This window comes from Pseudochaenichthys georgianus, chromosome 18 (genome assembly GCF_902827115.2).
Source record: "Pseudochaenichthys georgianus chromosome 18, fPseGeo1.2, whole genome shotgun sequence".
Taxonomy (NCBI): domain Eukaryota; kingdom Metazoa; phylum Chordata; class Actinopteri; order Perciformes; family Channichthyidae; genus Pseudochaenichthys; species Pseudochaenichthys georgianus.
Window position 1 is genome coordinate 6,875,071 of NC_047520.1, and position 27,440 is coordinate 6,902,510.

General features: G+C 45.0%; 3 protein-coding genes across 3 annotated transcripts; all 3 read left to right on the top strand.

The window, feature by feature from the left end:
• The first annotated feature begins 8,814 nt into the window (after positions 1-8,814).
• Positions 8,815-15,154, top strand: tp53 (tumor protein p53). The gene is made up of 11 exons (XM_034106076.1): positions 8,815-8,939; positions 9,870-9,992; positions 10,087-10,171; positions 10,285-10,476; positions 11,792-11,966; positions 12,069-12,181; positions 12,488-12,597; positions 12,715-12,839; positions 12,911-12,996; positions 13,081-13,151; positions 13,396-15,154. Exons 2-11 carry the CDS (start codon positions 9,907-9,909, stop codon positions 13,484-13,486), a joined length of 1,134 nt encoding a protein of 377 aa, XP_033961967.1. The 5' UTR covers positions 8,815-8,939; positions 9,870-9,906; the 3' UTR covers positions 13,487-15,154.
• Positions 15,155-15,576: 422 nt separating this feature from the next.
• Positions 15,577-17,581, top strand: LOC139435785 (uncharacterized). Its single transcript, XM_071206644.1, has 4 exons — positions 15,577-15,625; positions 16,276-16,364; positions 16,936-17,457; positions 17,543-17,581. Exons 1-4 carry the CDS (start codon positions 15,577-15,579, stop codon positions 17,579-17,581), a joined length of 699 nt encoding a protein of 232 aa, XP_071062745.1.
• A 9-nt stretch (positions 17,582-17,590) lies between these two features.
• On the top strand, positions 17,591-26,991 carry LOC117463952 (receptor-type tyrosine-protein phosphatase eta-like). The gene is made up of 9 exons (XM_034106475.2): positions 17,591-17,899; positions 19,103-19,360; positions 20,237-20,488; positions 24,160-24,277; positions 24,541-24,683; positions 24,763-25,014; positions 25,395-25,661; positions 26,292-26,389; positions 26,537-26,991. Exons 1-9 carry the CDS (start codon positions 17,620-17,622, stop codon positions 26,606-26,608), a joined length of 1,740 nt encoding a protein of 579 aa, XP_033962366.2. The 5' UTR covers positions 17,591-17,619; the 3' UTR covers positions 26,609-26,991.
• Positions 26,992-27,440: the final 449 nt, after the last annotated feature.

Below are 27,440 nucleotides of genomic sequence, written 5' to 3' on the forward strand. Positions count from 1 at the left end.
GTGTGTGTGTGCGCGCGTGTGTGTGTGTGTGTGTGTGTGTGTGTGTGTGTGTGTGTGTGTGTGTGTGTGTGTGTGTGTGTGTGTGTGTGTGTGTGTGTGTGTGTGTGTGTGTGTGTGTGTGTGTGTGTGTGTGTGGTTGGCCAGGTCAGTCAGTTCAAAAATCATGTTACACTGAAGTCGCGTGATGGAAGGCAGGTGTTGCACGTGTGTTCAGCGTCACAGTGTGGGACAGCCAATCACAGTCACACCAAATTGCATGTCAGTCCAGTCATCTGCTGTGAGAAAAACTATAAAATCATATGTTTAAAAACCTCAGATAAGTTATGGGTTACTTTATCGATACAATGAATGACCATCAAATAAAACGTTTACTAAACTGCAGATCACCAACTATGACTTTACAAAGTTCAAAAAGAGGTAGGCTATAGATGTGAATTCAGTTGACTAATTTAATGGCACATTTCCACTGCAGCGGGTAGCCCCATTTAAGCGTCCTTAATCGTCCTCATCGTGGCCTTTCCATATAGCATAGCACCGGCTAGCGGGTACTTTTTCCCTCTTTTTCCGGCCCCATAACATCGTGGTTCTATCAGGCCAGGGCTGAACTAGTGACGTCAACACTCTCGACTGCTGATTGGTCAGAGAGAATCGTCACAAGATCGCGCGCGAGATCATCCCTAGCGGCGCATATATATCTAGAAGCAAGCTTGCAGCATTTTTATACACAGCATTTTTGTAAACGGAGGAGCTACAAAAATGCCAACGTCAAAGAAAAGCACACCGTGGTTGACCGAGGAGGTGACGACGTTCCTACATCTCATTGGGGATGATAAAATCCAGCGGGAGCTCGACGGGAGCCCCGCCTACACTGCGTTTCTACCCCAGGTCCTAAACTATAATGGTAATGCGCCACGGCCTCGGACGGCCAGCGAGGCAGCCCTCGCGTCCTCGTCCCTGAGCGAGGACGCTTAGGGACGCTTAAACGGGGCTACCCCGCTGCAGTGGAAATGTGCCAGCGTCCTCGCTCAGGCCTCGGGCTGCCTCGCTAGCCGTCCGAGGCCGTGACGCATTTCCATTACAGTTTAGGACCTGGGGTAGCAACGCAGTGTAGGCGGGGCGATCGGCTTTTTTTTTTCACATTTCGAGTTGTTCCATTGGTTTTGTTTGTATGATTTACGGATAATCCAGTGATGGGAAAACGAGGAGAAGGAGCATTATGAAGGAGGTGTGTGTGTGTGTGTGTGTGTGTGTGTGTGTGTGTGTGTGTGTGTGTGTGTGTGTGTGTGTGTGTGTGTGTGTGTGTGTGTGTGTGTGTGTGTGTGTGTGTGTGTGTGTGTGTGACACTGACATTTGTTTTCAGAAGATATTATGATAGTGACGTTCGTTCCGGTGCACGTCCGACAGCATTTAGCACTACATCGAGATTAATCCATCCATCCATCTTCTCCCGCTTATCCATGGTCGGGTCGCGGGGGTAGCAGTTCCAGCAGAGAGCCCCAAACTTTCTTTTCCCTGGCGACATCAACCAGCTCTGACTGGGGGATCCCAAGGCGCTCCCAGGCCAGCGAAGAGATATAATCCCTCCACCTGGTCCTAGGTCTACCCCTTGGTCTCTTCCCAGCTGGACGTGCCTGGAACACCTCCCTATGGAGGCGCCCAGGTGGCATCCTAACTAGGTGCCCGAACCACCTCAACTGGCTCCTTTCGACGCGAAGGAGGAGCGGCTCAACTCCGAGTCCCTCCCTGATGACCGAACTTCTCACCTTATCCCTAAGGGAGACACCAGCCACCCTGCGGAGAAAACCCATCTCGGCCGCTTGTATCCGCGATCTCGTTCTTTCGGTCATGACCCATCCTTCATGGCCATAGGTGAGGGTAGGAACGAAAATGGCCCGGTAGACAGAGAGCTTTGCCTTCTGGCTCAGCTCCCTTTTCGTCACAACGGTGCGGTAAAGCGACTGCAGTACCGCTGCCGCTGCTCCGATTCTCCGGCCCATCTCACGCTCCATTGTTCCCTCACTCGAGAACAAGACCCCGAGATACTTGAACTCCTTCACTTGGGGTAAGGACTCATTCCCTACTTGGAGTGGACAGTCCATCGGTACACCCCTGGCCGACATGTCCTTAAAATGAAGTCCGAGTTTGAAATATATCTCAAATAATGTATGCACTGCCATTTCCCCACATAAACATAACAGTCTGCAATTAAACGGTTGTCTCCTGTGCGCTCCTCTTCCTACTTGGCGCACCGGTAACTTTCTCGTGCGCACAAGAGGCTGAGACCAGGCTGAGCCGCCGAATCCCTCGGAACATCATAAAAGCCATTTTCAACAGTTATCTGGTGAAAGATTAACTAGGCTAATGGAGGAAATAATATGACTGGTATAGGTGCGAACATTAAACACTTTTTAAAAAAAATATTATGATAAAATATTTTTATATATAATTCTGCAAATATTACGATACACTCACAGCTATTTCGCGGCCCGGTAGTAACACCTCCGCGGCCCGGTACCGGTCTGCGGACCGGGGGTTGGGAACCCCTAACCGACAGGTCCGCACGCACTCTCCTGACAAAACTCTAATAAGCATTCATTCACAAACTAAATCAGGAGACCTTTAACGTCTTACGTCCGATTCGCTCCTTTTTACCTCTCTGTACACAGCTCCAGTTTGGGCATCGGCCTGTCATCAGATTGTATTTGTTGTTGCTGCTGTAGCGGAAGTTTAGTAAAATAATTTTTGAGTAAATACTCCAAATCTTCACCCTCCATAATTGCACTTGCTTCAGTTGCTTGCTACTTTCTAACGGCGGTGTGAGTGGACGCTATCTATCTTATATCGATTAGATTTATGATTCAAAAATTATAAAAGTAGCGTAGACATGTGGATATTATCCGACTGAACAAAACGTGCATTTATCTAACAGGTTCGTTTTCCACTGACCTTATTTCGAGCTATTTTCCAAAATCCTATGGAGAAATCTCATTTTTTTCCCCGCTTTTTTGTCGAGGGAAACCGAGCGCAGCTTACTTCCGGGTTTTAGGACGCGTCACTGCAACACTAAATTGATGCGATTTGATTGGATTGTGAGGCAAGAGAAGCCAGCCGCCTCTGGCTTCCCTTGGCATGGCCCTGACTAATCACAGGTTGGCAGGGGCATGACGTGAGCCTTGTCTGATTGGTCAATCCCTCCATTTTTTTCCACCAAGGGAAGCCAATTTCGGCTGGCCTCCTCTCGCAACAGTGAGTGCAATCTACTGTTTCACCATAACATCTAGAGGGGCACTGTATCAATCTTTGTAAAATACTCAATAAGAATGGGGGAGAGACGGGCCGGCAGCAACACACAACTATAGGTTACTTACGTAACTCAGAGTAACATGAAGTGAGATGTCTCACTATGGGATGCGCCTCAACGCGTATGCAAACAGAAGCATCAATCTCATTACGCCAATCCTGATAGGCTGGTGATCTTGACGTCAACGTCAGGGGAAATCACCCCCTATAAGTAGCTTGCGCTACGACGCAGCGTCATTCAAAATAAGCACCTCTTCTCGCTTCGCCTTAGCAAGGAGGGCCGTCTGGTGAGACATCTCACTTCATGTTACTCTGACAACTGGGGTTACGTAAGTAACCTATAGTTCTCATTCATAACACTCCGTTCGATGTCTCACTATGGGATATTGAAACTCACGTATTGCTAGACAATGCTTATCTCGAAAATCACCAAAACAACCAGAACTTAACAGGCAGAACCATGTCTCAACACGGGGCCCAGCACTGCGCGGGCCACACTTGGAGCAGAGACGTCTAGCCTGTAAAAGCGGACAAAAGTGAGCGGCGAGCACCAGCTCGCTGCTGCACAGATGTCTTGGATGGAAACACCCTTGAACAAAGCCCAGGATGTAGCCAGTCCACGAGTAGAATGAGCACGCAGGCCCGTTGGTGCCTGCAAACCCTGACTCGTATAAGCCAGAGCAATCGCTTCCACAATCCAGTGGGAGAGCCGTTGCCTGGTAACGGGCTTGCCCTTCTGAGGGTTAGCCCAGGATATAAAGAGTTGGTCATTACAACGAAACTCTTTTGACGTGTCAATGGGGGTACATGAGCCAACCACCTTAGGTATAAAGGCAGGGTTGGGCTTCAGCAACAGCAATTGTTTGCCCCGGGGCAAACTGAGTGCATGAAGGATGTACAGAGAGCGCATGAATGTCACTGACTCGCTTGGCAGATGCCAGAGCCAGTAACAGCACTGTCTTCAGTGACAGGTGTTTCATGTCAACTTCTTCCAGGGGTTCAAATGGAGGTTGAGTGAGCCCATCTAAAACCACTGCCAGGTCCCATAAGGGCACCAGTGACCTGGAAACAGGGAGGAGCCTGCGAGCCCCTTTCATAAAACGGCAGACCAAAGGATGTTGGCTAGCCGTCTTTCCATCAAAGCCCACATGGCATGCAGCAATAGCAGCCAGGTACACTTTAATCGTAAAGAAAGCTCTGTGTTTATCAATCAGGTCCTGTAGAAATGATAAAATCACCCCGACAGGACATTGAAAAGAGATGTGTCCTTCTTGAAGGCACCACTCCTCAAACACCCTCCACTTACAGTCATAGAGAGACCTGGTGGAGGAAGCTCTTGCACTCTGAATAGGGAGTCCCACTGTATTCAGATTGTACCACTCACGGGTCAGGCCCATAGTGCCAAGCGCTCTGGGTGTGGGTGAAAGATCGTCCCCCCCGCCTGAGACAGTATGTCCCTGCGTAGTGGGAGCTGCCATGGCTGCCCGCACAGCAGCTGATATATCTCCGCCAGCCAGTACATTGCAGGCCAGTGCGGAGCTATCAGGATAAGTGTGTGGCGTTGTTCTCTCACTCTGGCCAGAGTTGGGGGTATCAGAGCCAGGGGTGGGAACGCGTACAGAAGGACCGGAGGCCAAACGTGCGCGAGCGCGTCTACGCCTAACGGTGCGTTTAAATCGCGCATTGAAAAGAACAGCTGACATTGAGCATTTTCTTTTGATGCGAACAGATCTACCGCAGATGTAACGCACCCACAGCTGACTCACAATTATTGGATGTAGAGTCCAGTCTGCACACGGCAGGCTCAGGTTTGCTCGACATGTCTTCGCAGAGCTCCGCCTGGTAGGTGGTCAGCAGCGAGGAGACGTTGAGTGCCCTGGCGGACAAAGCTGCGGATTTATAGGCCCGTTCGGTCATCGCTGACATCATCTGCCTTTGCCGGTAGCATGGGGTTCCTGCTCGGTGTCGAAGCCAGCCTCGGTTGGAGGTGGGCTGCCACCAGCGGTTCCATGGGCGGCATGCGGAGCAGGCCGAGCCTCTCCATACCGTCACAGTCCAGGGAGGAGGCACCCTGGATTGGGGCCTTGTTGCTAAAGGGGCGATCTCTCCACGAGACCGACACCTCGTCTAGCATCTCCGGAAAGACTGGAAGGAGCTGCCTCTTCGTCCTCGCTGCTTGGGGCAAGCTCTTCCCCTCGTAGCGAGATCTCGAGGTCTCCTTGGCCACAGTTCACGGTTCAGCGGCTGTCGCTGTTGTTGAGCCCCAGTCTGACACAGCGCGGGGCTCAATCTCTGCGGCGGACGCCACCATGTCTTGATTGCCGGCCGGCGAATCAGTGGACATGATGGGGTCCCGTCCCGACAAGCTAGCTTGGCGTGCTAACCGTCGGCGGAGGCTCTTAATGGTGAAGCGGGTACAATGCCCGCACGAGCCGGGGTTATCGATAGCCTCCCGGGCGTGTTCCAGCCCGAGGCAGGACGAGCAGACCCGTCGACCGAATGTTAGCTTTGGGTTCAGTCTGTGGACCATTAAGCTAGCCCGGTTACTGATAATTCGAGATATGCGCTGAAGCGAGAAGAGGTGTTTGAATGACGCTGCGTCGTAGCGCAAGCTACTTAAAGGGTGGGTGGATTCCCTGACGTTGACGTCAAGATCACCAGCCAATCAGGATTGGCGTAATGAGATTGATCCTTCTGTTTGCATACGCCAGTGACCATCAACTGGCGGCCCGCGGGCCACATCAGGCCCGGCAGACATTCTCATCCGGCCCGCACGGCGGGGGTGACTGTGACGTTGGCGGAGTGGTCAGTGCGTTCGCCCCCCACTCATTTTTTTTAATACGTCTCGTGAGTAATGTGCAGTACCGGAGTCCAACAGAGAGGCAGCAGCTGTGGGACAGTAGACTGAGTACTGCGTAGCCTTCCCTGCCCTTAAGAAGAAGTGATCCTTCGTTAGTGTGAAGAGTCTGCTCAGCTTTGCGCTCCGCAGTACCTGAGCGTGCTCCACAAGCAGCCCTCCCCCGGTCAACAACTTCAAAATTCTGGGCTATATATAAAAATCGCTGGCCCTCGAAAGTGTCTATTGGATACATTTTGGCCCTTGGACAAATGTAGTTGGTGATCCCTGGCATACGCGTTGAGGCGCATCCCATAGTGAGACATCGAATGGAGTGTTATGAATGAGAACAAAGAATTTCCGAAACTAAACTAAGTGTTTTTATTTATTTATTAAAATTATAACTACAATCCGAAAAAACAGGGGAAGCCTGGCTTCCCTTGGCCTCCAGGAGAAAACGCCACTGCTGGCTGTGGCTTAATATTTACTGTACAAATATGAGAGTGGTATCCATCTTCTCATCTAACTCTCGGCAACGAAGCAAAATAACGTTTTTCACCAAAATTACAAACTTGTTTTTAAGTTAAAACTGCAGCGTCTTCAAACTAAAGTGAGTGTTTGATAGTTACACATTGAATTAATACTGACTATTGCCATGTATCTGCGTGGCAACACCCCAACTAATTATGAAGCTCTCTGCAGCATGCTTGCAGTCATTCAAGACTGTGGTTGGTGACCACTGGAAACAATTTAAAAACATGCACACACACACACACACAGACACACACACACACACACACACACACACACACACACACACACACACACACACACACACACACACACACACACACACACACACACACACACACACACACACACACACACACACACACACACACACACACCTCACGATAATATTAAATTACACATAACATTGGATTAGTTTGACATTTTGTTGAACAAAATATGCAAACTCTCTTTTCCCTCTCGGCCCTTCTCGTGTGTTCTACTAGTACTCACTATTGTATGTGCATGAAGTGCCAGTGGGATGAAATTCATATTTGGACCCGCTGGCACCATCAGCACATTCACTCAAAGGTCAAACAGCCACCTAGCCCAAAGTGGCACCCATTAACGCTATGCACCCAGGACCAACGTTCACTGCGTACTCTTTTGATGAGACTCTTGCCAGTTCAGGATAAGACACCAGCAGGGTGGCACAAGTGGCCCGATCAGGGCCGGCCCGTAGCACTGGCGTTATAGATGTTCGCCTAGGGTGCCAGATCTGGGGAGGCGCTGCGCTGGTAGCTCTGGGAGGGGAAAAACATTTTTGACCGTTGGTGCTCATCCTACTTTTCGGCCTTGATGTAACAATATTCATAATTAAGTAAATGTAACATCCTTCTCACCCCGGTTACACGTTTCATTTGCCCTGTGCGATGGGCGCTGTAAGTGATGAAAATGGGGAATGTTGGAGTTGGCTTATCTGGCGCCCGCAGCTCACAGCCAAAATGCGAGTGAGCGAGGGCGGGGGAGGGTGCACCGGTACCGGCGCTGTTGTTATTAGAATCTGGTGCTAGCTGCTCTAACTGATAAAAGAAGAAGATGTTTCTACAATAATGTGGAGGGAGAGTCCTCTCCAGTCAGACTGAGGGGCGCCAGCTAAAATCTCGCCTAGGGCTGGAAATGATCTAGAGCCGGCCCTGGGCCCGATGCAGCAGCTGCAGGCACCTAAAGTCTTTACTGGAGTTTCTCAGCAGCTCTGGTCTCCATGGAATATAATTTATCTAATCAGCACATGGACATTTCAAGGGTGATGAGGGGTGACGTCACCCAGCCTGTAAAAGCAGATCAATACACAGTGTTTTAGTGTGAAAGTAACAGATTTAATCTCAAGTTTTAAGCCCAATATACAGTAGGACTATCTATCATGCTGGAGAAATTCCTTTTAGTCCTTAAGTAAGGTGATGCTGCTTTAAAGTTGACCCCTGACCTCCCGAGAGAGAGAGAGAGAGAGAGAGAGAGAGAGAGAGAGAAACATTGGAGTAATGCTGGTTCTGCCCTCAAAGATAGCTTTACATGAACTCAACCAGCTGCAAGGTGTTACAACTTTACTGTGCATTGTTTTGTGCATGTAATACTTTGGAATATGTCATTACGAATATGGTTTGTTGATGATGCTGATGTTTTAGGGTTGGGGTTACGAATTGGACACCCACATATGCTGTCATGCAATGCAATGGTTTACATTAAGAAACAGTTTTAGTCATTTGAAAACTGTAGTATATTATAAATGTTGGGCCCTTTTTTAAATACATGTTTACCTCAGAAGGACGTGCAGTTACCTTCATATGCTCATAAGAAGCTAGTATTTTCTAAGACATAATATGTTCAGTGTTTTTTTGCAGAAAAACGGACTGTGTGTCACTCCAGAGTTTGTCAACATAAAGGTTAATCTTAATCCAACCGTAACCAATAATTAAAAAATCTACAAATATACATCCATGACATGCAACTCCCTCTATTTTGTGCGATCTTTCTCGAGTTGGAATATTTCCGGGAATCATGAATGCAGCAGCAGCATATCGCGATGTTTCATTCGTTTGCGTCAGACCACACGAGGCTCTGTGATTGGCCAGCGAGTGGAGGTTAAAAACCTGCCCATCCCCCTTCCTTTTGGTGGGATTCCCCGACAACAACGTGCTCCGCATAGTCCAAAATATTTTGACTTTTTCGCCTGTTTACTTCGCCTCATCCAGTGACTCATCTGCCTCGGACAGCAGTAGTGGGACAAATAAAGGTAGCATTGTTGGCACACATGTGTCATTCTTAACAGCAAGTCACCCAGCGCCACTTATTTGTCCGATAAAAAAGTTTCGCCGCTGTTTGGCTAACGTTTGTCTGTCGAATTCCGAAACGTATTGCCAACGTAATTAGCTACTTACGCTAAAGCTAAGCTAACACAAGTGTGCGTTAATTGCGTGACGAAACTTGTATATACAGTCTATGGACGAAACCTGTTATACCGTCCATAGAGTGTTGCTTGTTTGTACATTTTGGCGTTAAATTAAGTGGCATTCATTGAGTTATTTTGGAAAATGCCGATATGGAGGCTAGCTTCATTCAGTTTGTGAGGGCCTCTTGCTAGAAAGAAAATGGACGGTAACGTGTTGTCTGATGTTTTTGTTTTGAGAGTCGCTCATCACCAAACTAGCTTACCTTGTTTCAGTTGTTAACTTAAACACATCTTGCTGTAATGTGCTTTAATATTCAAAATGCACAATTATAGTAAATGTTAGGTTAACTTCAGCGTTAGTTAGCATTTGATTGAGCAGAAAGTAAATTAAGAATAAGTGCAAACTTTACTTATTTGTAACGCTGTGAATTGTAATTTCGGTGTGACAGGCGAAGTACAATGTTTATTCTTTCTTTACATTGCGTTACCCTCGCCATGCATTTCTCCTTGTCTGTGTATTGTAAGTTAACTGACAGGTCATTCATCAAACAGAAGTCGTATCCTGGTTGTCTATCTATTTTCAAATGTTAGTTTATTTACTCTGTTTATTCCTATTGTTAATCAAAAGTGTTATTTTGGAAAATCGAACTTTTTATCACTTGAGAATTGAAGGTTATTTTTGACTGTTTTCTGACCAATCTATTGACCAAAAAAAGAAGAAAATGTATAACACTATTTAACCGTCAGACACCTACTTCCTGTGTATCCCCTTAGTGCTCTGCACCTTTGCTCTTCCCTTTTTGAACTGACTATGGAAGAGCAAAGTCTGGACGATCTGACATTGAGCCAAACCATGCCGCTGAGCCAGGACTCCTTCAAGGAGCTGTGGAACACTGTGTAAGTTGTTATTTTAAAGAAAACATTTCAAAATACAATTATACTCCAGAAAAGACATGTTAACTAACTTGTGACTTGTGTTTGGTTTTTGCAGTTCAGCTCCCCTCTTCTCATATCTCACCCCAACGGTTAATGTGCCTGAGGAAACATGGAAAACAGATGGCAACATGGATATGCTGGTAAACATGCACATTAATTTGCTTTCTGTCAATACTCAAATGATGGTATGTTCAATCTGAATTGATTTATTAATGGTGGTTGACTGTCTTTGTCATTCCCCTCCTTTTTACAGTTACTTAATGATCATTCTCTGACCGAGGTTTTTGATGAGGAGCTATTCGAGCTGCCTCCTCCGGACATGTCCACCATGGATGGGGTGAATCCGACTTCCTCCACAGTCCCGGTGACTTCGGACTATCCGGGGGAATATGGATTCCAGCTTCAATTCCAGAAGACTGGCACAGCTAAATCTGTCACTTCGACTGTAAGTAATTCCAGGCATGGTCTCTCAAAAGTTAAAAATAATACTTATTTGACTTCACGTGTATACCAGATGATTTGTCTTGTGTCCGTTCTGATCGATAAGACAAACTACTACTAACACAAAATAAATCTGTACTTTATTGAGTAAAACGTTTAAAGAATTTCATCTGAATCTAAATGTTGAACAGGGCTGCAGATGACCCTGCAACCTAACATGGCAGGGTTCTCCTCTGAGAAGACAAAAGGATTTTTTCAGCTGCTAATTTCTGCCATTTCCTGCTCCTCTGAGGTCCTTCCATCCATAGTGTTTTTAATGTAGAATCCTTCCACCTGTGACGTTTGAATTCCCTTTATCCAAACCGATTTGACCATACAGAATTTAAAGGTTAAATAACTGAAATGTTTGACTATATTAAACTCACTAACAAATAATTTTTACGTTTTTATCACCAACAACTCATTTAAAACATTAGGGAAAGTTTTTCCGTACAAAGTTTTAAAATCTTACCTTCAGTATTGCGTTTAAAATCCATTGTTTCGTACATCTCATGGTGGCATTCGAGTAGAATCTTATTCATTGTGACGATTCGCTGAATTTGCAGGTCTTGAGCCAGTCACTGTGTTTGACGAGCCAATGGCATTAATGTATCCACGGTGACTGACCCAGCAGAGCGCTGCAGTTGGCCGGTTTAGTAGAGGTTAGGTTGGTGGGCACTGAAGGTCCCGCCCCCTGCGACTTGTTCTCTGTCTGTGGGACAGCGGCTGTAAAGCTCTGCCCTGACATGACGGGGCATGTTCCTGCCGTCTTCCTCCAGCACTGAATGGGTTAAAAACAGACGAAAGCAAGGTAAAAGTTGTCTTTTAATTTGACATTTTTAGACTTGCTTATTTAGGTACCTTGATCGTTTTCTTCTTTCTTTTTAGACGACAATTTGGTTAAAACAAAAAATAGTGTTTTCTTAGTTAGATGGACATCTTATTGTCTTCAACATAGAATATGGTCTATAGCGTGAACACAGTCAACATGAAGTGAAGAAAACAGTTTTAAGAAAATGGTAAAAACATTGGGAGAGCTTTGAGAGCAATCAAATCAAGTGAAATTAGCTAATTCTGCGAGGAGTCCGATCGGTGAATGTTTGAATGAAAGTGTGTTTTATAACTGTTTTCAGTTGGTGACTATATTTCAAATAGCCAGCTATGTTAATGTTGGGAACAATGGATGGATTACAGGCCATTATAATATGTACTCACAGCTCTATAGCTCCACAAGTGCACACATCATGACCCGTGTGGTTTCTCCATGTGCTTTCCCTCAGTATTCGGAGCAGCTCAACAAACTGTACTGCCAGCTAGCCAAGACCACCCCAGTGGAAGTCTTGTTGGGGAAGGAGATTCCTTTAGGGGCCATCATCAGGGCTACGGCAGTTTATAAAAAAACGGAGCATGTGGCAGAAGTGGTACGCAGATGTCCCCATCACCAGAACGAGGACGGTAAGAGAAATATTTGAGAGAAAAGTTGCTTTGGATGTACAGAGGACACGTTTCCTCGTTGAAGAGGCCATTTTAACATTTTCTAATCTGTTCTCCTTTCAGCTGCCGACCACCGCAGCCACCTGATCAGGGTTGAGGGCAGCCAAAGGGCCCTGTACTTTGAGGACACTAACACCAAGAGGCAGAGTGTGACTGTCCCCTACGAGCTCCCTCAGGTACGCCCTCCCCACCCCATCTGTCTGAGGGGTTGATCTTGTCCACTACAGCAGTCATATTTTACTCCTTCACATTCATGTGACCTTTTCTACGTGAGTATATGAACACTGTACATTCAGCAAGGAATTTCAATGTCCATGCAAAAGTTGTGAAACTGTTCATGATGTGTTTCACAAATTCCAAAAGTGTAGTGCATTTTGGACAACCAGGTGGGTCGATGAAGATTTTAGGAAAATAGCAAAGTTCCCTTATTGTATGCACTTTAACCAGCATTGTTTAAAAACATCCTACTTTCTCTGTTTCAGTTGGGCTCAGAGATAACAACTATTTTGCTGAGCTTCATGTGCAACAGCTCTTGCATGGGGGGCATGAACAGGCGCCCCATCCTCACCATCCTGACCCTGGAGACTGCAGAGTAAGTCCTGCTTCTTTTAAAACCCAGTTCAGTGTTGTGGTGATCCTGCTACATTTAAGTTGTTTGTGCTGCTCAGGAAGCCTTTTGAGCCCTCCTTTTTGTTCGTCTCCTTCCTAGGGGGCTCGTTCTGGGGCGGAGGTGCTTAGAGGTTCGCATCTGTGCTTGTCCAGGCAGGGACCGCAAAACCGAGGAGGAGAACAGCACCAAGATGCAGAGTGGGACCAAGCAAACTAAAAAGCGCAGTAAGTATTTCCTGCTTTCCTTTATATTTGAGCCCGTTTGCTGCCCCCTCGCTCACCTCACTCTTCCTCAGAGAGCACCCCCGGCTCCAGTTCTATGAAGAAGTCCAGGCCCACCTCCAGTGCAGAGGAGGAAGACAAGGATGTGTTTGTTCTGAATGTAAGTTAAGATACCTAAAGCTCAATTTCTTTATAAAATGTTTCATTCGGCTTGAAGAATGTCCCTCTTTGGTTTCTCCTGCAGGTTCGTGGTCGCGAGCGCTACGAGATGCTGAAGAAAATCAACGATGGTCTGGAGTTGCTGGACAAAGACAGGTAAAAAGTGCATCCTGGAAAACAACCTGAATGACTTTCAGAGATTGTAATTCAAACCTTAATTTCTCCAACTGGATTTTTAGCCCCATCTTTACATATAACCTGACACTAGAGGTCACTGTGTGTTATATTTAAATCCAATCTGACTTCCAGGTCAACTGAGGTTATTCAATCATTTTAAAAATCTGTCTCACATGCCATCATTTCTATCCCTCACTGGATTGGTCCTGCTTCTTCTCTACAGGAAACCTGAGACCAGGGTGAAACACGAGTTTGCTCTGCCTTCCAGCGGAAAGAGACTCCTCCACAAAGGAGATAAGAGTGACAGCGACTAAGAAGTTTGTCGCTTTGATCATGAGAACTAACGTCCTCTCTTTCTCCCTCCCTCCCATCAGGTTTATGTCAGGCTTTTATTCGCCAAAATCATACCACTTCCTGCCTCCGTGCCCTTGATCCGATAACTGTACTGCCGTCGACCGTTTACTGTACTCTGCAGTGTTGTTGACGTTTAGAAATGAATAAAGGCTGAATAGGTTATGTAGGGGGTGCATACTGTAAGCAGGACTGTGCCATCCTCAATGTCCTCGGTGCATCACGAGGTCCTATACAATTGACAATTTGTTTAGGAGGGACTTTATTTAATCAGTGTTAACCGTGGCAGGGATTTTCACGAGTTTCTATCTTTACATTTGTACATCATGTTGTCATTTATAATGCATTATTTTTTTTACAAGCATTTTATATTTTTGACATTTTGTCTTTTATTTGCCAGAGGATAGTGTAGACAGGAGGGGGAGAAAGAACAAAAGGGGAATAACATTTGACAAAATGTCCTAAACTAGAAACAACCCAGTATTTGTGCCGTGACCACTCGGCTAACAAGGCGCTCCCTATACGTTGTTTTTAGTCGAAGAAATCTAAAGAAAATGTTTCAGTTTTCATAGTTTTTTGTTGTTATTGCAAGATTGAATTAAAACAAGTCACTGCCATTTGTTAAAAGTCAGGCTTGGGGAACTTGAATGGATGTTACTGTCCATGAATGTGGCTGTAATACTGTCAGGGTTTAGACACGGACTTGGGACCAAGTCTCTTTGATGTGGGCACAGCGGGGGGGGAAATACTGATTGCAGCATTAATGGTGCAACAGCTTTTTGCCTTTTCTGTCTACCCTAATAAGCTTGTCTAAGACGCCGGCAGATACCCTGACGACATCATATTATATGATCATTATATAATTCCAAGCTTTTGTGCGTCCATGTTAGGTAGTTTGTTCATATGTTGCATCCAGCTCAGACATAAACATGAGCTGGGAAGGGGATCAAAACGGCCAGATTAAGGAATTCACAGGCTTGGCTGCTTTTCTTTTTTTATCACGATGAGCTGTAACTACATTTCAGCCCTGTTATTTCCAATCATCGGTCAGTTGACCTCAGCGTTGCCGCCTCTTGAATGCTGGTGATTCTGTTTGCAGGGAACTGTAAAATGTGTTATGCTTTTTTTTGTTAAATGAGCAGCGGATTCGGTAGATATGGGGCTGGCTGGATCACCCTTTTCGTTTTTGTAGCTTTTATATACAGTAGAACCTGTTGAAAAATGTTGGAACAAATACATTTGCACTCAAATTTGCATCACATCGCCTTTTGTGAATTATAAGATGCAAGGCACTGTTCAGATGTTGATTACTACTGCCTGGGTAAACTAAATACATGTGATCTGATGTGCTGTTTTAAATGTTTGGCCTCAGACCATGCGATGTGTCACCAGTTCTCGATGTGACCGATCCCTGTTAGTCCGTTCAACCACTTATTGTTTTTACACTGCCAAAAAAATAAACGAAAGGCATTTGTTTCATTTCTATATCTTCGTTGATGATTTGGGAACTTAGTTTTGTATAAGAGGTTTATCTTTCTATATTATCATTGTCATTTTTTCATGGCTTCTTTTGTACTAATTGGCATTTTTGTAACTCAAAGCTGTAAGCCAAAATAAATGCTTAACATAAATCTATTCTTGTATTCTTTTATTCAACATAAATGTGTGTTTTTGTCTTTGTATCTACCTGGTTATTGCCCCCCCCCCTGTTTTGCATGTACAGGAGACTGATGCAAAACCAGCAGCCTCCATATTAATATTCCCTTTCTTGGTTGAATGGAGTCAATGTTTTTCCAGTCAAATGAGCTGTTCATGAACCTATGACCGTATGTGTTACTGGAACAGGTGTCTATTTGTTTCACATCTCATCCTGAGAGATAATTTCCTCCTGTTCAGAGAAGCAAGATGCATCTAGCCTGGGTAATGAGACGCGTACAGTATTAGTAAAAACTTAGGTTTAATGTATTTAACTTGGCTCCCACTTGTTTAGATTTTATTTGACAGGTGACATTTTAAGAAGCTGCCCTGAATTGAGTACCGTCTCTAATTCAACATGGGACAGACATCTCTTAAGAATGGAGTCCCTATCGTGGTTTCTCTGGGTGAGTATTTTTATAACTTGTATTCCTCTGATAATTATAATTAATCATTTTTATGAAGCAAATTTAGCTGCAGCTAAATAGAACTATAATCAATTATTCCTAATTACATTTTTAGAGGGCCACTGAATACAGCCAGTGATGTTTGAAATTCAATTTAAAAAAAAGTTTACCTTAAATGTCATCTCTAACTTTTATTAAAAAAAATAAACCGATCTTAAATTCGTCGATAGATTACTTTGGATTGTGTTTATAAACAAAGAGATACATTGTTTTTAAATATTTATTTGGTGAAAAAATCATCTGAATAAGTAATTATTTGAATAAACTGACGGTCAATTTTCAAGCAAGAACGGCATACATACCCATCCTCTTAAAGGTAGGGTATGTAAGAATGTAGAAACCAGCTCGAGTGCGCTAGAATTTGAAACTACGCAGCCGAATAAAAATCTGCAATAACAAAGTGTTTCTGAAATAAATTACTTCCCCCACCTTTAATACTCTTTTTTGTTTTCAATCCCTTTGTTGGACAAAACACGAAATTGAAAAGATTTTGTCTGTGCGTTTGAGAAATTGGAAATTGGCGTTTATTTCCCTACTTCAGAGCTTTGTCGACAAACGACCAAGCTCCATGTCTGTATGTCTCTCTTTAGCTCTGGTGTTTGCTTGGAGCGCCGCAGAGCGAGAATACTTCCTTCATCCGAGTAATCGCACCTGGGAGGAGGCCAGGAACCACTGCCAGGTACAACGTGAAGATCAATATAATATACAAAAAGAGACTAAAACATGAGGCTTGACAGTATTCAAGGGGTTGCGTTTAATCAGAAAGGTAACAACAATTTGAGTATGTAGAGAACCATCTTTTTCATAGATGTCAACTCCTTTAACAAAACAGAGCAGGTGTCACAACTTGTATAAAAAAACAAACTTAACTTTCTTAATATCACAGTATGACATAGTTGCGTTATAGTAAGGCTGCTCAATTAATCGTATTTTAATCGCAATTATGATTTTGGCTTGCAACGATTATGAAAACAACATCAAAATAAAACGATTATTGATTTTATTTTGTATTGATTTTTCAGTTGAATTATACTTACAGTTCAGGGTGATCAACTGTTATAAACATACTGTTCACATTTTCTTTTCAATAAATTGATGTTTTCAAGGTAATTGGATAATCGTTTTTAATAATCGTGATATCAATTATTGACCCAAATAATCGAGATTATGATTTTTGCCATAATCGAGCAGCCCTACGTTATAGCAGATGTTCTGTTGAAGATTGATCGTCCCCTTCCATGTCCTCTCAGGCCTGTTTCAAAGACCTGGTGACACTGACCCCCGAAAACGTCCACACCGTCTCCAAGTTACTCACTTCTGACTGCTGGGTTGGCCTCCGCAAGAACTCTACCAGCAACTCCACCAACAACGCCACCAACAACGCCACCATGGATCCCAGAATGCCGTGGTTCCGCTGGGCCAACGGAGACCCTCTGATCTTCCAGAACTGGTACCCTGGTTGGCCCGTGTTCAGATCCTCCCTCCCAAACAGATACTACTTTGTCTGCCCAGAAAAGGCCAGCCTGGAAACAGCAGCCCCGGAAACGGTCACCCCAGAAACAGTAGCCCCAGGAACGGGAACTCCAGACTCGGGAACCCCAGCAATGGGAACTCCAGACTCGGGAACCCCAGCAATGGGAACTCCAGACTCGGGAACCACAGCAATGGGAACTCCAGACTCGGGAACCCCAGCAATGGGAACTCCAGACTCGGGAACCCCAGCAATGGGAACTCCAGACTCGGGAACCCCAGCAATGGGAACTCCAGAAACAGTAGCCCCAGGAACGGGAACTCCAGACTCGGGAACCCCAGCAATGGGAACTCCAGACTCGGGAACCCCAGCAATGGGAACTCCAGACTCGGGAACCCCAGCAATGGGAACTCCAGAAACAGTAGCCCCAGGAACGGGAACTCCAGACTCGGGAACCCCAGCAATGGGAACTCCAGACTCGGGAACCCCAGCAATGGCAACCCAAGCTACAGGAAACTTGACTGATCATCTTCAAGAAACCACATTTGCAACAGCAACAGCCACATCAACCCCAGCTCGTTGCAAAATAACACAGTGGCCAGAAGAAGCGCATTACGTGCTGTTGCCAGATTTCCCCAAGCCTGATGAAAACTACATTGAAGACTCGTGCGTTGCCATGCTCAGCTTCGGGCCTTGGGTGGAAAGGGTCTGCTCGGAGCTGCTCTCTTCCATATGTTACGAAGGTAGGACACCTTTAAAGCCCATATTATTTTTACTTTTACTCATCAGGGCCCAGGAGTTCAACACTTTTAATCCCTATCTGATCAGATCAGATTTATCTTTTGGGGAGTTCAAAACCAAAAAACAGGATTAGGATCACTTTGATATCCGATCAGATCAGGAAATCCAATCCAAGCTTTAATCTGGATCAAATCTTCAAAACGGGTAGTTCAAACCGACAACACAGGATTGGGATCAGTTTGATCCCAAAAAACTGGATTATCCTGATCCCACCAGAGCGGTGGATTTCCAGTGGATTACCAGAGCAAAATGTACTTTACAATTTATTTTAAAATATGTTTCAATTTAAATTAGATGGCAAAGTTTGTTAACTGAAATAATACACAATCTTTAGCCTTCATGGCAAATACATTTTATTTTTCCATTTTTTGCTCACGTTTGTTGTGGCCTATTTTGTTTTCAACCAAATGTTGATGACATAAATGTTTATGCTCATAAAAGTATCACAACAAAGATTGTAAATCACAAATGTAATTTAGATTAAATAAAAAATATCTTCAACAAAAAAAAAGTCCATCTGTCATCACCTTTCAAAAGTAATTGTGGACAATAGATGTCTCTGCAATGTGGTCTTTTGTCTTCCTTGTATTATTTTTCATATCCACTAGATGGCGATCGGTAGGGTTAAATCACTAATATTCAGGATCTAGTCATCTTGAAAAGTAGTAATCTGGATCAGGGTGATCCTATCCTGAATTGCTTTGAACTCCAGGTACAACATTTGGCCGACTTGTCTGATCCTGGATCACAAAAAATGGGATTTCAAAATCTGATCGGATCTGATTGAGATTAAAAGTGTTGAACTCCTGGGCGACCAGCGGTTTAATCCTACTACTGCCTATTGAAAAACCAATAATAATTACAAAAAAAAGATAGGATACATTTCCTGAGCAACTCACTGTGTATGGTTGTGTTCTTTTTGTATGTTAAAGCTTCTTTTTAGTCTTCCACCAACTGCTTTAGTGCTTTACACTATGTTCCAACTAGTCTAACAACCAATTCACACACTGATGACAGGGCTGCCATACAATATACATTCCATATAAATCACATTTTTGAACCCACACAACTTTTCTGATTCCTCAATTTAAACTGTAATGGATAAAACATGGATACAACAATTTCCCTCTGATTTCCCACTGCAGATCGTTTCTTTGGCGAATTGAACGTGACTCGGAAGACTTCTAACAGCTCCATTCTCACTTGGCGATCCGGGCCTGGAAATATCACCCATTACCGTGTAGAGGTTACCGAAGGCGACAACATGCTGAAACGCAACTTTACTACTGAAGATTTGACCTTTGACCTCAACAGCCTGACTCCAGGCACCCGCTACTCCATTCAGGTGTTCGCTGTGAAGTGTACGAGAGACCTGAACCCGCAGGAGGACACCTTCTACACCAGTGAGTTCACCTCCATCTGTAAAACCTGCATTCTATTAAATACACTTCCACTTGTTAGCTCCAAAAGCGACCAAGCCTTTTTCCCATAGCAACTTCATATTGTGACTTACTGAGCTGAGAAAATGATTTGATTATAAGCAATCGTAATGTGTTTTTTTTTAGCATTTACAGTGCACACTGTTTCCATACTTGATATTAAATCAGAGAGTATCCCAGAGCATTTAATAATTCAAAAACAGTACAATTTAGAGGTACTCATTTGACAATTTGAGTTACTTTTCAGATCCACATTATTGATAGTGAATTTGAATAATGTATGATACATTGATATAGATGGAATTACCCAGCGTTATGTAAAGTAATTCAAATAAGCCCCACCAACACCAGCTAGAAAATAAAGGGATGAATATTTGTATTGCATCCAACCTAATATTCCAATATTATATCTTATTTGATTCTTATATGGTCCATTATGCATAATAGAAATTAAATGCAAGTATTTTTAAAAGCTTAATTTTGTTCTTTTACTTCCCTATTATACTATTTTTCAATAAAAAAACACAATGGTGCTCTAGGAGGAGATTCAGGTGATAAGGTGGGGGGGGGTACTTTGGTTGGTTATTTGCTAATGGTTACACAACCCAAAAAAACATTGTGACATCATAAAGTGGCCAAACTCTGATCAGCTAAGTTTCACACAGGTTTTTATATATAAATGGATCGGGACAATAAGAAAGAGAATCTTTTTTAATGAGACTTTCCCGGGACACATATTTATGTATAAAAGACAAAAGGGTGGATTGGTTATAGGGGAACTAAGTAAAAATGTTAGCGTAGGACTTTTGTTACACTGATTATATCTCTGTTTTCTTTCAGCACCGAACAAAGTGGAAGACCTCAAATTCACCAACGTGTCAGAAACCTCCGTCTTCCTGAACTGGACCAAACCAGTTGGGAATTTAGATTTCTATCTGATTAAGATCAAAAATGGGAAGCAGATTAGTAGCAAGACAGAGGGCAAGGAGGTCAGAGATTTGATACCTGGAAACTTTTACACCTTCACTGTCCTCTCAGGAGTCGGGGATAATTCCACCTGGAGTGAAGAATCCATCGTCTCACGAAACACCAGTGAGTGTTTATCGCATAACGCAAATCATAATGCATGATGGGAACTGCTGTACTTTCCCCTACGATTGAAGTGTGTTATTTTATCTTTTATTTGGTAGAGCATTTCACCAGGAAGTAAACTGTATGAATAAGACCAGTGAACACTTGTTCAATAAAGGACATTTTTATAGCTATCCATCCATCTTCTCCCGGGTCGCGGGGGTAGCAGTTCCAGCAGAGAGCCCCAAACTTTCTTTTCCCTGGCGACATCAACCAGCTCTGACTGGGGGATCCCAAGGCGCTCCCAGGCCAGCGAAGAGATATAATCCCTCCACCTGGTCCTAGGTCTACCCCTTGGTCTCTTCCCAGCTGGACGTGCCTGGAACACCTCCCTAGGGAGGCGCCCAGGTGGCATCCTAACTAGGTGCCCGAACCACCTCAACTGGCTTCTTTCGAGGCGAAGGAGGAGCGGCTCAACTCCGAGTCCCTCCCTGATGACCGAACTTCTCACCTTATCTCTAAGGGAGACACCAGCCACCCGGCGGAGGAAACCCATCTCGGCCGCTTGTATCCGCGATCTCGTTCTTTCGGTCATGACCCATCCTTCATGACCATAGGTGAGGGTAGGAACGAAAATGGCCCGGTAGACAGAGAGCTTTGCCTTCTGGCTCAGCTCCCTTTTCGTCACAACGGTGCAGTAAAGCGACTGCAGTACCGCTCCCGCTGCTCCGATTCTCCGGCCCATCTCACGCTCCATTGTTCCCTCACTCGAGAACAAGACCCCGAGATACTTGAACTCCTTCACTTGGGGTAAGGACTCATTCCCTACTTGTAGTGGACAGTCCATCGGTTTCCTGCTGAGAACCATGGCCTCAGATTTGGAGGTGCTGATCCTCATCCCAGCCGCTTCACACTCGGTTGCGAACCGATCCAGTGAGTGCTGAAGGTCGCAGACCGATGAAGCCATTAGAACCACATCATCTGCAAAAAGCAGTGGTGCAATCCTTAGTCTACCGAACTGCAGACCCCCTCCCCCACGACTACGCCTCGAAATCCGATCCATGTATATTACAAACAGGATTGGTGACAAAGCGCAGCCCTGGCGGAGGCCAACCCTCACCGGAAATGGGTCCGACTTACTGCCGAGGACCCGGACACAGCTCTGGGAGTACAGAGATTGGATGGCCCTGAGCAGAGACCCCCTCACCCCATACTCCCGCAGCACCTCCCACAGTAACTCCCTGGGAACCCGGTCATACGCCTTCTCCAAGTCTACAAAACACATGTAGACCGGATAAGCGTACTCCCAGGCCCCCTCCAGGATCCTTGCGAGAGTAAAAAGCTGATCCGTCGTTCCATGACCAGGACGGAATCCGCATTGTTCCTCCTCAATCTGAGGTTCGACAATCGGCCTGACCCTCCTTTCGAGTACCTTGGAGTAAACTTTCCCGGGGAGGCTGAGTAGTGTGATGCCTCTGTAATTGGCACACACCCTCTGATCCCCTTTTTTAAAAAGGGGAACCACCACCCCGGTCTGCCACTCCTTCGGTACTGTTTCCGACTTCCACGCAACGTTGATGAGACGTGTCAACCATGACAGTCCCTCAACACCCAGAGCCTTCAGCATTTCCGGGCGGATCTCATCCACCCCCGGGGCTTTGCCACTGTGGAGTTGTTTGACGACCTCAGTGACCTCCCCCCGGGAGATTGGTGTTGATCCCCCGTCATACTCCAGCTCTGCCTCTAACATAGAGGGCGGAGTTGTCGGGTTCAGGAGTTCCTCAAAGTGTTCCTTCCAACGCCCCAACACTCCATCAGTTGAGGTCAACAACGTCCCATCCTTACTGTACACAGCTTGGATGGTTCCCTGCTTCCCCCTCCTGAGGTGTCGGACAGTTTTCCAGAACAACTTTGGTGCCGCCCGAAAGTCCTTCTCCATGTCTTCTCCGAACTTCTCCCACACCCGCTGCTTTGCCTCGGCCACGGATGAGGCTGCTGCCCTTCGGGCCCGTCGGTACCTTGCAACTGCCTCGGGAGTCCCCCGGGATAACAAATCCCTGAAGGCCTCCTTCTTCAGTCGGACGGCTTCCCTGACCACCGGTGTCCACCAGGAGGTTCGAGGGTTACCGCCCCTTGAGGCACCTAGGACCTTGAGACCACAGCTCCCCGCCGCGGCTTCGGCAATAGAGGCTTTGAACACCGACCACTCTGGTTCAATGTCCCCAACCTCCACAGGAATGCCCGAAAAGCTCCGCCGGAGGTGTGAGTTGAAGGCCTCCTGAACTTGGGCCTCCTCCAGACGTTCCCAGTTCACCCGAACTACACGTTTGGGCTTACCAGGTCTATCCAGAGGCTTCCCCCGCCACTCGACCCAACTCACCACCAGATGGTGATCAGTTGACAACTCCGCCCCTCTCTTTACCCGAGTGTCCAAAACATACGGCCTCAGGTCCGATGATACGATAACGAAATCGATCATGGACCTTCTGCCTAGGGTGCTCTGGTACCACGTACACTTATGAGCATCCTTATGTTAGAACATGGTGTTTGTTATGGCCAATCCATGACTAGCACAGAAGTCCAGTAACAAACCACCACTCCGGTTCAGATCAGGGGGGCCGTTCCTCCCAATCACGCCCCTCCAAGTGTCTCCATCATTGCCCACATGTGCGTTGAAGTCTCCCAGCAAGACTAAGGAGTCCCCTTCAGGAGCCCCATACAGGACTCTTTCCAGGGTCTCCAAGAAGGCTGTATACTCTGAACTGCTGTTGGGTGCATAAGCACACACAACAGTCAGAGTTTTCCCCCCCATAACCCGCAGGCGTAGGGAGGCGACCCTCTCGTCCACTGGGGTAAACTCCAACAACGAAGCACCTAACCGGGGACTTGTGAGTATCCCCACACCCGCCCGGCGCCTCACACCTTGAGCAACTCCGGAGAAGAATAGAGTCCAACCCCTATCCAGAAGTAAGGTTCCAGAGCCGACGCTGTGCGTAGAGGTGAGCCCAACCTGATCCAACTGGTACCGCTCCACCTCCCGCACAAGCTCCGGCTCCTTCCCCCCCAGAGAGGTGACGTTCCACGTCCCCAAAGCCAGCTTCTGCCGCCCGGGTCTGGTCCGTCGAGACCCTCCGCTTTCACTGCCACCCTTCTGGCAGCGCACCCGACCCCATCGTTGTTTCCCGTAGGTGGTGGGCCCGCGGGACGGAGAAGCGGAGGTGTTGCCCACGTTGCCTTTTCGGGCTGGGCCCGGCCGGGCTCCGTGGCAAGCCCGGCCACTCGCCGACGAGTCCTCCTTCTGGGCCTGGCTCCAGAAGGGGACCCCGGGCTTCCTCCGGGCCGGGTATCCTCACTTCTTGTGTCGTCTTTCATGAGGTCTTTTGAACCAATCTTAGTCTGGCCCCTTGCCTGAGACACATGCCATGGGAGACCCTACCAGGAACACAAGGTTCCAGACAACACAGCCCCCATGTTCATCAGGGCACACAAACCTCTCTACCACGGTAAGGTGCTGGTTCTTCAGAGAGGAATTAATTATTAATTAATTATTTTTATAGCTAGGCATTTCTTTCTACCAGTCTATACGATTTAAATAAGCAAATGAGGGCCATATCTGAGCTGAACAGTGACTCATGTGATATTGTGATATGGGGGGGGGGTAAACAGTGACGTTGTGTCCGTCTCCCTTTCAGAGCCTGGGAGAGTGTCAGACCTGAGGGTGTCTCGTAATACCCATCATTCACTGCAGCTCAACTGGAAGAGTCCCGTGGGAAATGTCTCATTTTTCAGGGTTGTCGCAACAATTAATAAGTATGTATTTGTAGATAGATCGTCCAGAATTTATTTTTCCCTCACTTAAACTCAGGTACATTAATAGTTTGCCTCGTACATAGAAAAACATCGAAATTACTTTGGTCAAAACGTCAATACATTAGGTACAAAAGGTACAGCATACAGAAGGTAAAAGTGGTAATGCAGGTTGTGATGGATAATTCAAGGAGGGAACTACAAAAGGTATACCCAAATTGAAATAAAATGGTGTCATATTTTGTATTATTGTTTTCTCTTCCTAGCAAACCGCCGCTCCCTCAAAATGTGACCATTACGGAAGTTAACGTAACAGGCCTGCCAATTGGCTCCAAGATAACCCTCAGTGTGACGGCACTGGTTAGTGGCAACATTGAGGGAGACAGTGTAACCATTGACGACTACACCGGTAACTCATATTTAACTAATTATTTATATAAAAAATGGTCCTCCTGTGTCACTAACATGCCTCTGTGACTCTTCCATAGCTCCTGGACCAATTCAAGACATGAATTTGATCTCAACAGACGTGTCGCTCAATGCCTCGTGGAAAACTGAGGGGGATTCTTCATCTTTCGTCGTCGAGCTCCTGCTGGAAGGCAAGGTCGAACAAAAACTAAAAACAAATGTCTCTGAGATCACCTTCACCGGTCTGAAGACTGCAGCCGGATACAATGTGACCGTGTACGCCTTTAACGGACATCTCAACGGCGAACCATTGACCAGATCCATATTCACCAGTGAGTCGCCTTGGTATTTCTCTTTTTTGTGTATTTAAAGTTATCTCAACATTGTGGTCCCGGTTGATCTGGCGACACACTGAAACGGTGACTTTAATTAAAGATTTCACATAACTGTATTAAGTTGGTTGAAAGCAAATATATTAAGTTTAAACAAAGAAAATATTAGGTTCAACTTAATTATTGCTTTTAACTAACCTAATAGCATTTTGTGACATTTGTTGACATAATACGTTAAATTAAAGTCCACGTTTTAGTTTTTCAGGGGAATGGGGATTATTTCACGGGAGTCTCTTTAACTTCATGGTCTTTATACTCACTTCATTAGGATAAAGATAATCTGATAAAACACTGCCTCGTTTTCTTTCTGTTTTTTCCAGTGCCGTCGCCGCCTACTAATGCCAAATCCACTTATCAAGATAAATCCAGCATTACCTTCGAGTGGGATCCCCCTGCCAAAGTAGGAAGAGTCACGTACGCTGTGGGAATCATCTCCAGCTTCTGGGGCCACGCCGTGTCTGAGAGAATCGAGAACAAAACCACACACACGTTTACGGGCTTAAAATCAGGGACCAAGTACGATTTTCAAGTGCAAACAGTGGCGGATAAGGAGCTGAGTACAGCAGCAACTGTGTCACATTGCACAGGTGAGACTTCATTTTAAAACATTTTCACTGACAAACCTTGGTTGTACATTCCCCTAAAATGACCAGCTGTGTTTCAGACAGAATTATACGGTTATATAATAACATTAAAGCAACTGTTATGATACAAACATTACAGGTTTAAACTAGAAATTGGGCCGGATGTGTCCCCTTTAATAAACCTTAAATGGGGAAAACATAATATGCTAACTGAAAATGAGCATGTTATGCTATATTGACATTAACATTCCTAAAAATGGTTTAAGAATCTTAACTTGTTGATTTAAGGCACCATATGAAGGTTGTTGCCCTCAATCTCTTGTTGATGAAAATATGTGGCAAAAACATGAAACGGTCTGGAGTACAAATCTTTTAAAGAAACTCCAACACCTGTTTGATATTCATCGGTTCAAAAGCATACACAAGCTAACCAAGAACGCTAACAATAAACCAACATGAGTTTTGTAGTGATTCATTAAATAAGTTGCAGCAAACTCTCACATTTTAAGTTTTGGAACACCTATTTGCAACAATATTGTCATTAAAGCCGACACATTTCACAGAGACAAATCTTGCCAAAGCAAACATTCTTGCAAGATGGCCGTTAGATCTAACAAGCGGTTTGTCCCCCAGATGCAGACAAAAGGGAAATCAGCCTGTCCATGATGTGCTCTTCGGCTGAGCCTCTCCTCTGTGATGGACAAGCCACGAGGGATAGTGTGTTTCAACAGGTATGTCTGATGCACACACAAACAGGGTTTAGTTTGAATCTAAAACAGTAGTCTCTTCTCTACAGTAACGAAAAGCAAGGGTTATTTGGAGTGTGTGGTATGGACTGGATTAGCTTTAACAGCTTGTGTTTGTGTGTGTTATTGCAGTTGGACAAACATTTCAACGAGATGCTGGGGGGAAATATTTTCTGGACACTCGAGAAGCTGGAACCCAAATAAAAATGAAGAGACATCATTTATTATTTTTCCTCCTTTAATTGTTATTGTCACTATTTACATTATTTTAATGTTTTCTGTCTTGGTTTTCATTTTTTGTAGATTATTGTTCCTCTGCTATTTAGCGAAAAACACTTAAGCTTTTATTTGAGTGTTGATTTTTTGGCAAAACTAAACTGCTAAAATCTTTGTCATACTGGATGATTTTCACTTTGAATTCTTTCTTTTACACAATGGTGTGCATGTGTGCCCATCCTGTATTTCCACCTGGAAAATAGAAGACATGTATTGTAGGACAGCATTGGGACATAATCCATTGACATATACTCTCATTTAGTCGAAATAGCAAGATGGTAATTCAAATGACCATTTTAGTTTTTTTTAGGTTTTCAAATATGTGTCTGATTTACCTGAATAAATAAAACACGTTTTTAGTTAATTAGCATTTTTGGGGTAATTATTCTTCTCTGAAAAGTAAACGAATGTATGTTCTAGCGCTCAATAATGTTGGGCGCTTTAACCTTTGCAGACCGTTTGACTCAAGGATGGTAAAAACATATCATACATTACAGGAATTGGTAAACTATAAAAAACATTACAGTTTTGTAAGGTCGACATTATTTGCCCACAATAAAATTGAAAAAAAAAATCACAATTTAATAAAATGTTCAACAAGTATCATGTTCCACTCTACCTCTTAGTTGGAGTCCATTCAGATTTCAAATAATTATGAAACAGAACAGATAAAATAGCACAGAATGTACATTTCTTCGGCTATAGGAAATCAAAAGTCACAGACCTAAAGTGACACTCACCTTTACCAGAGTCTGTTCCA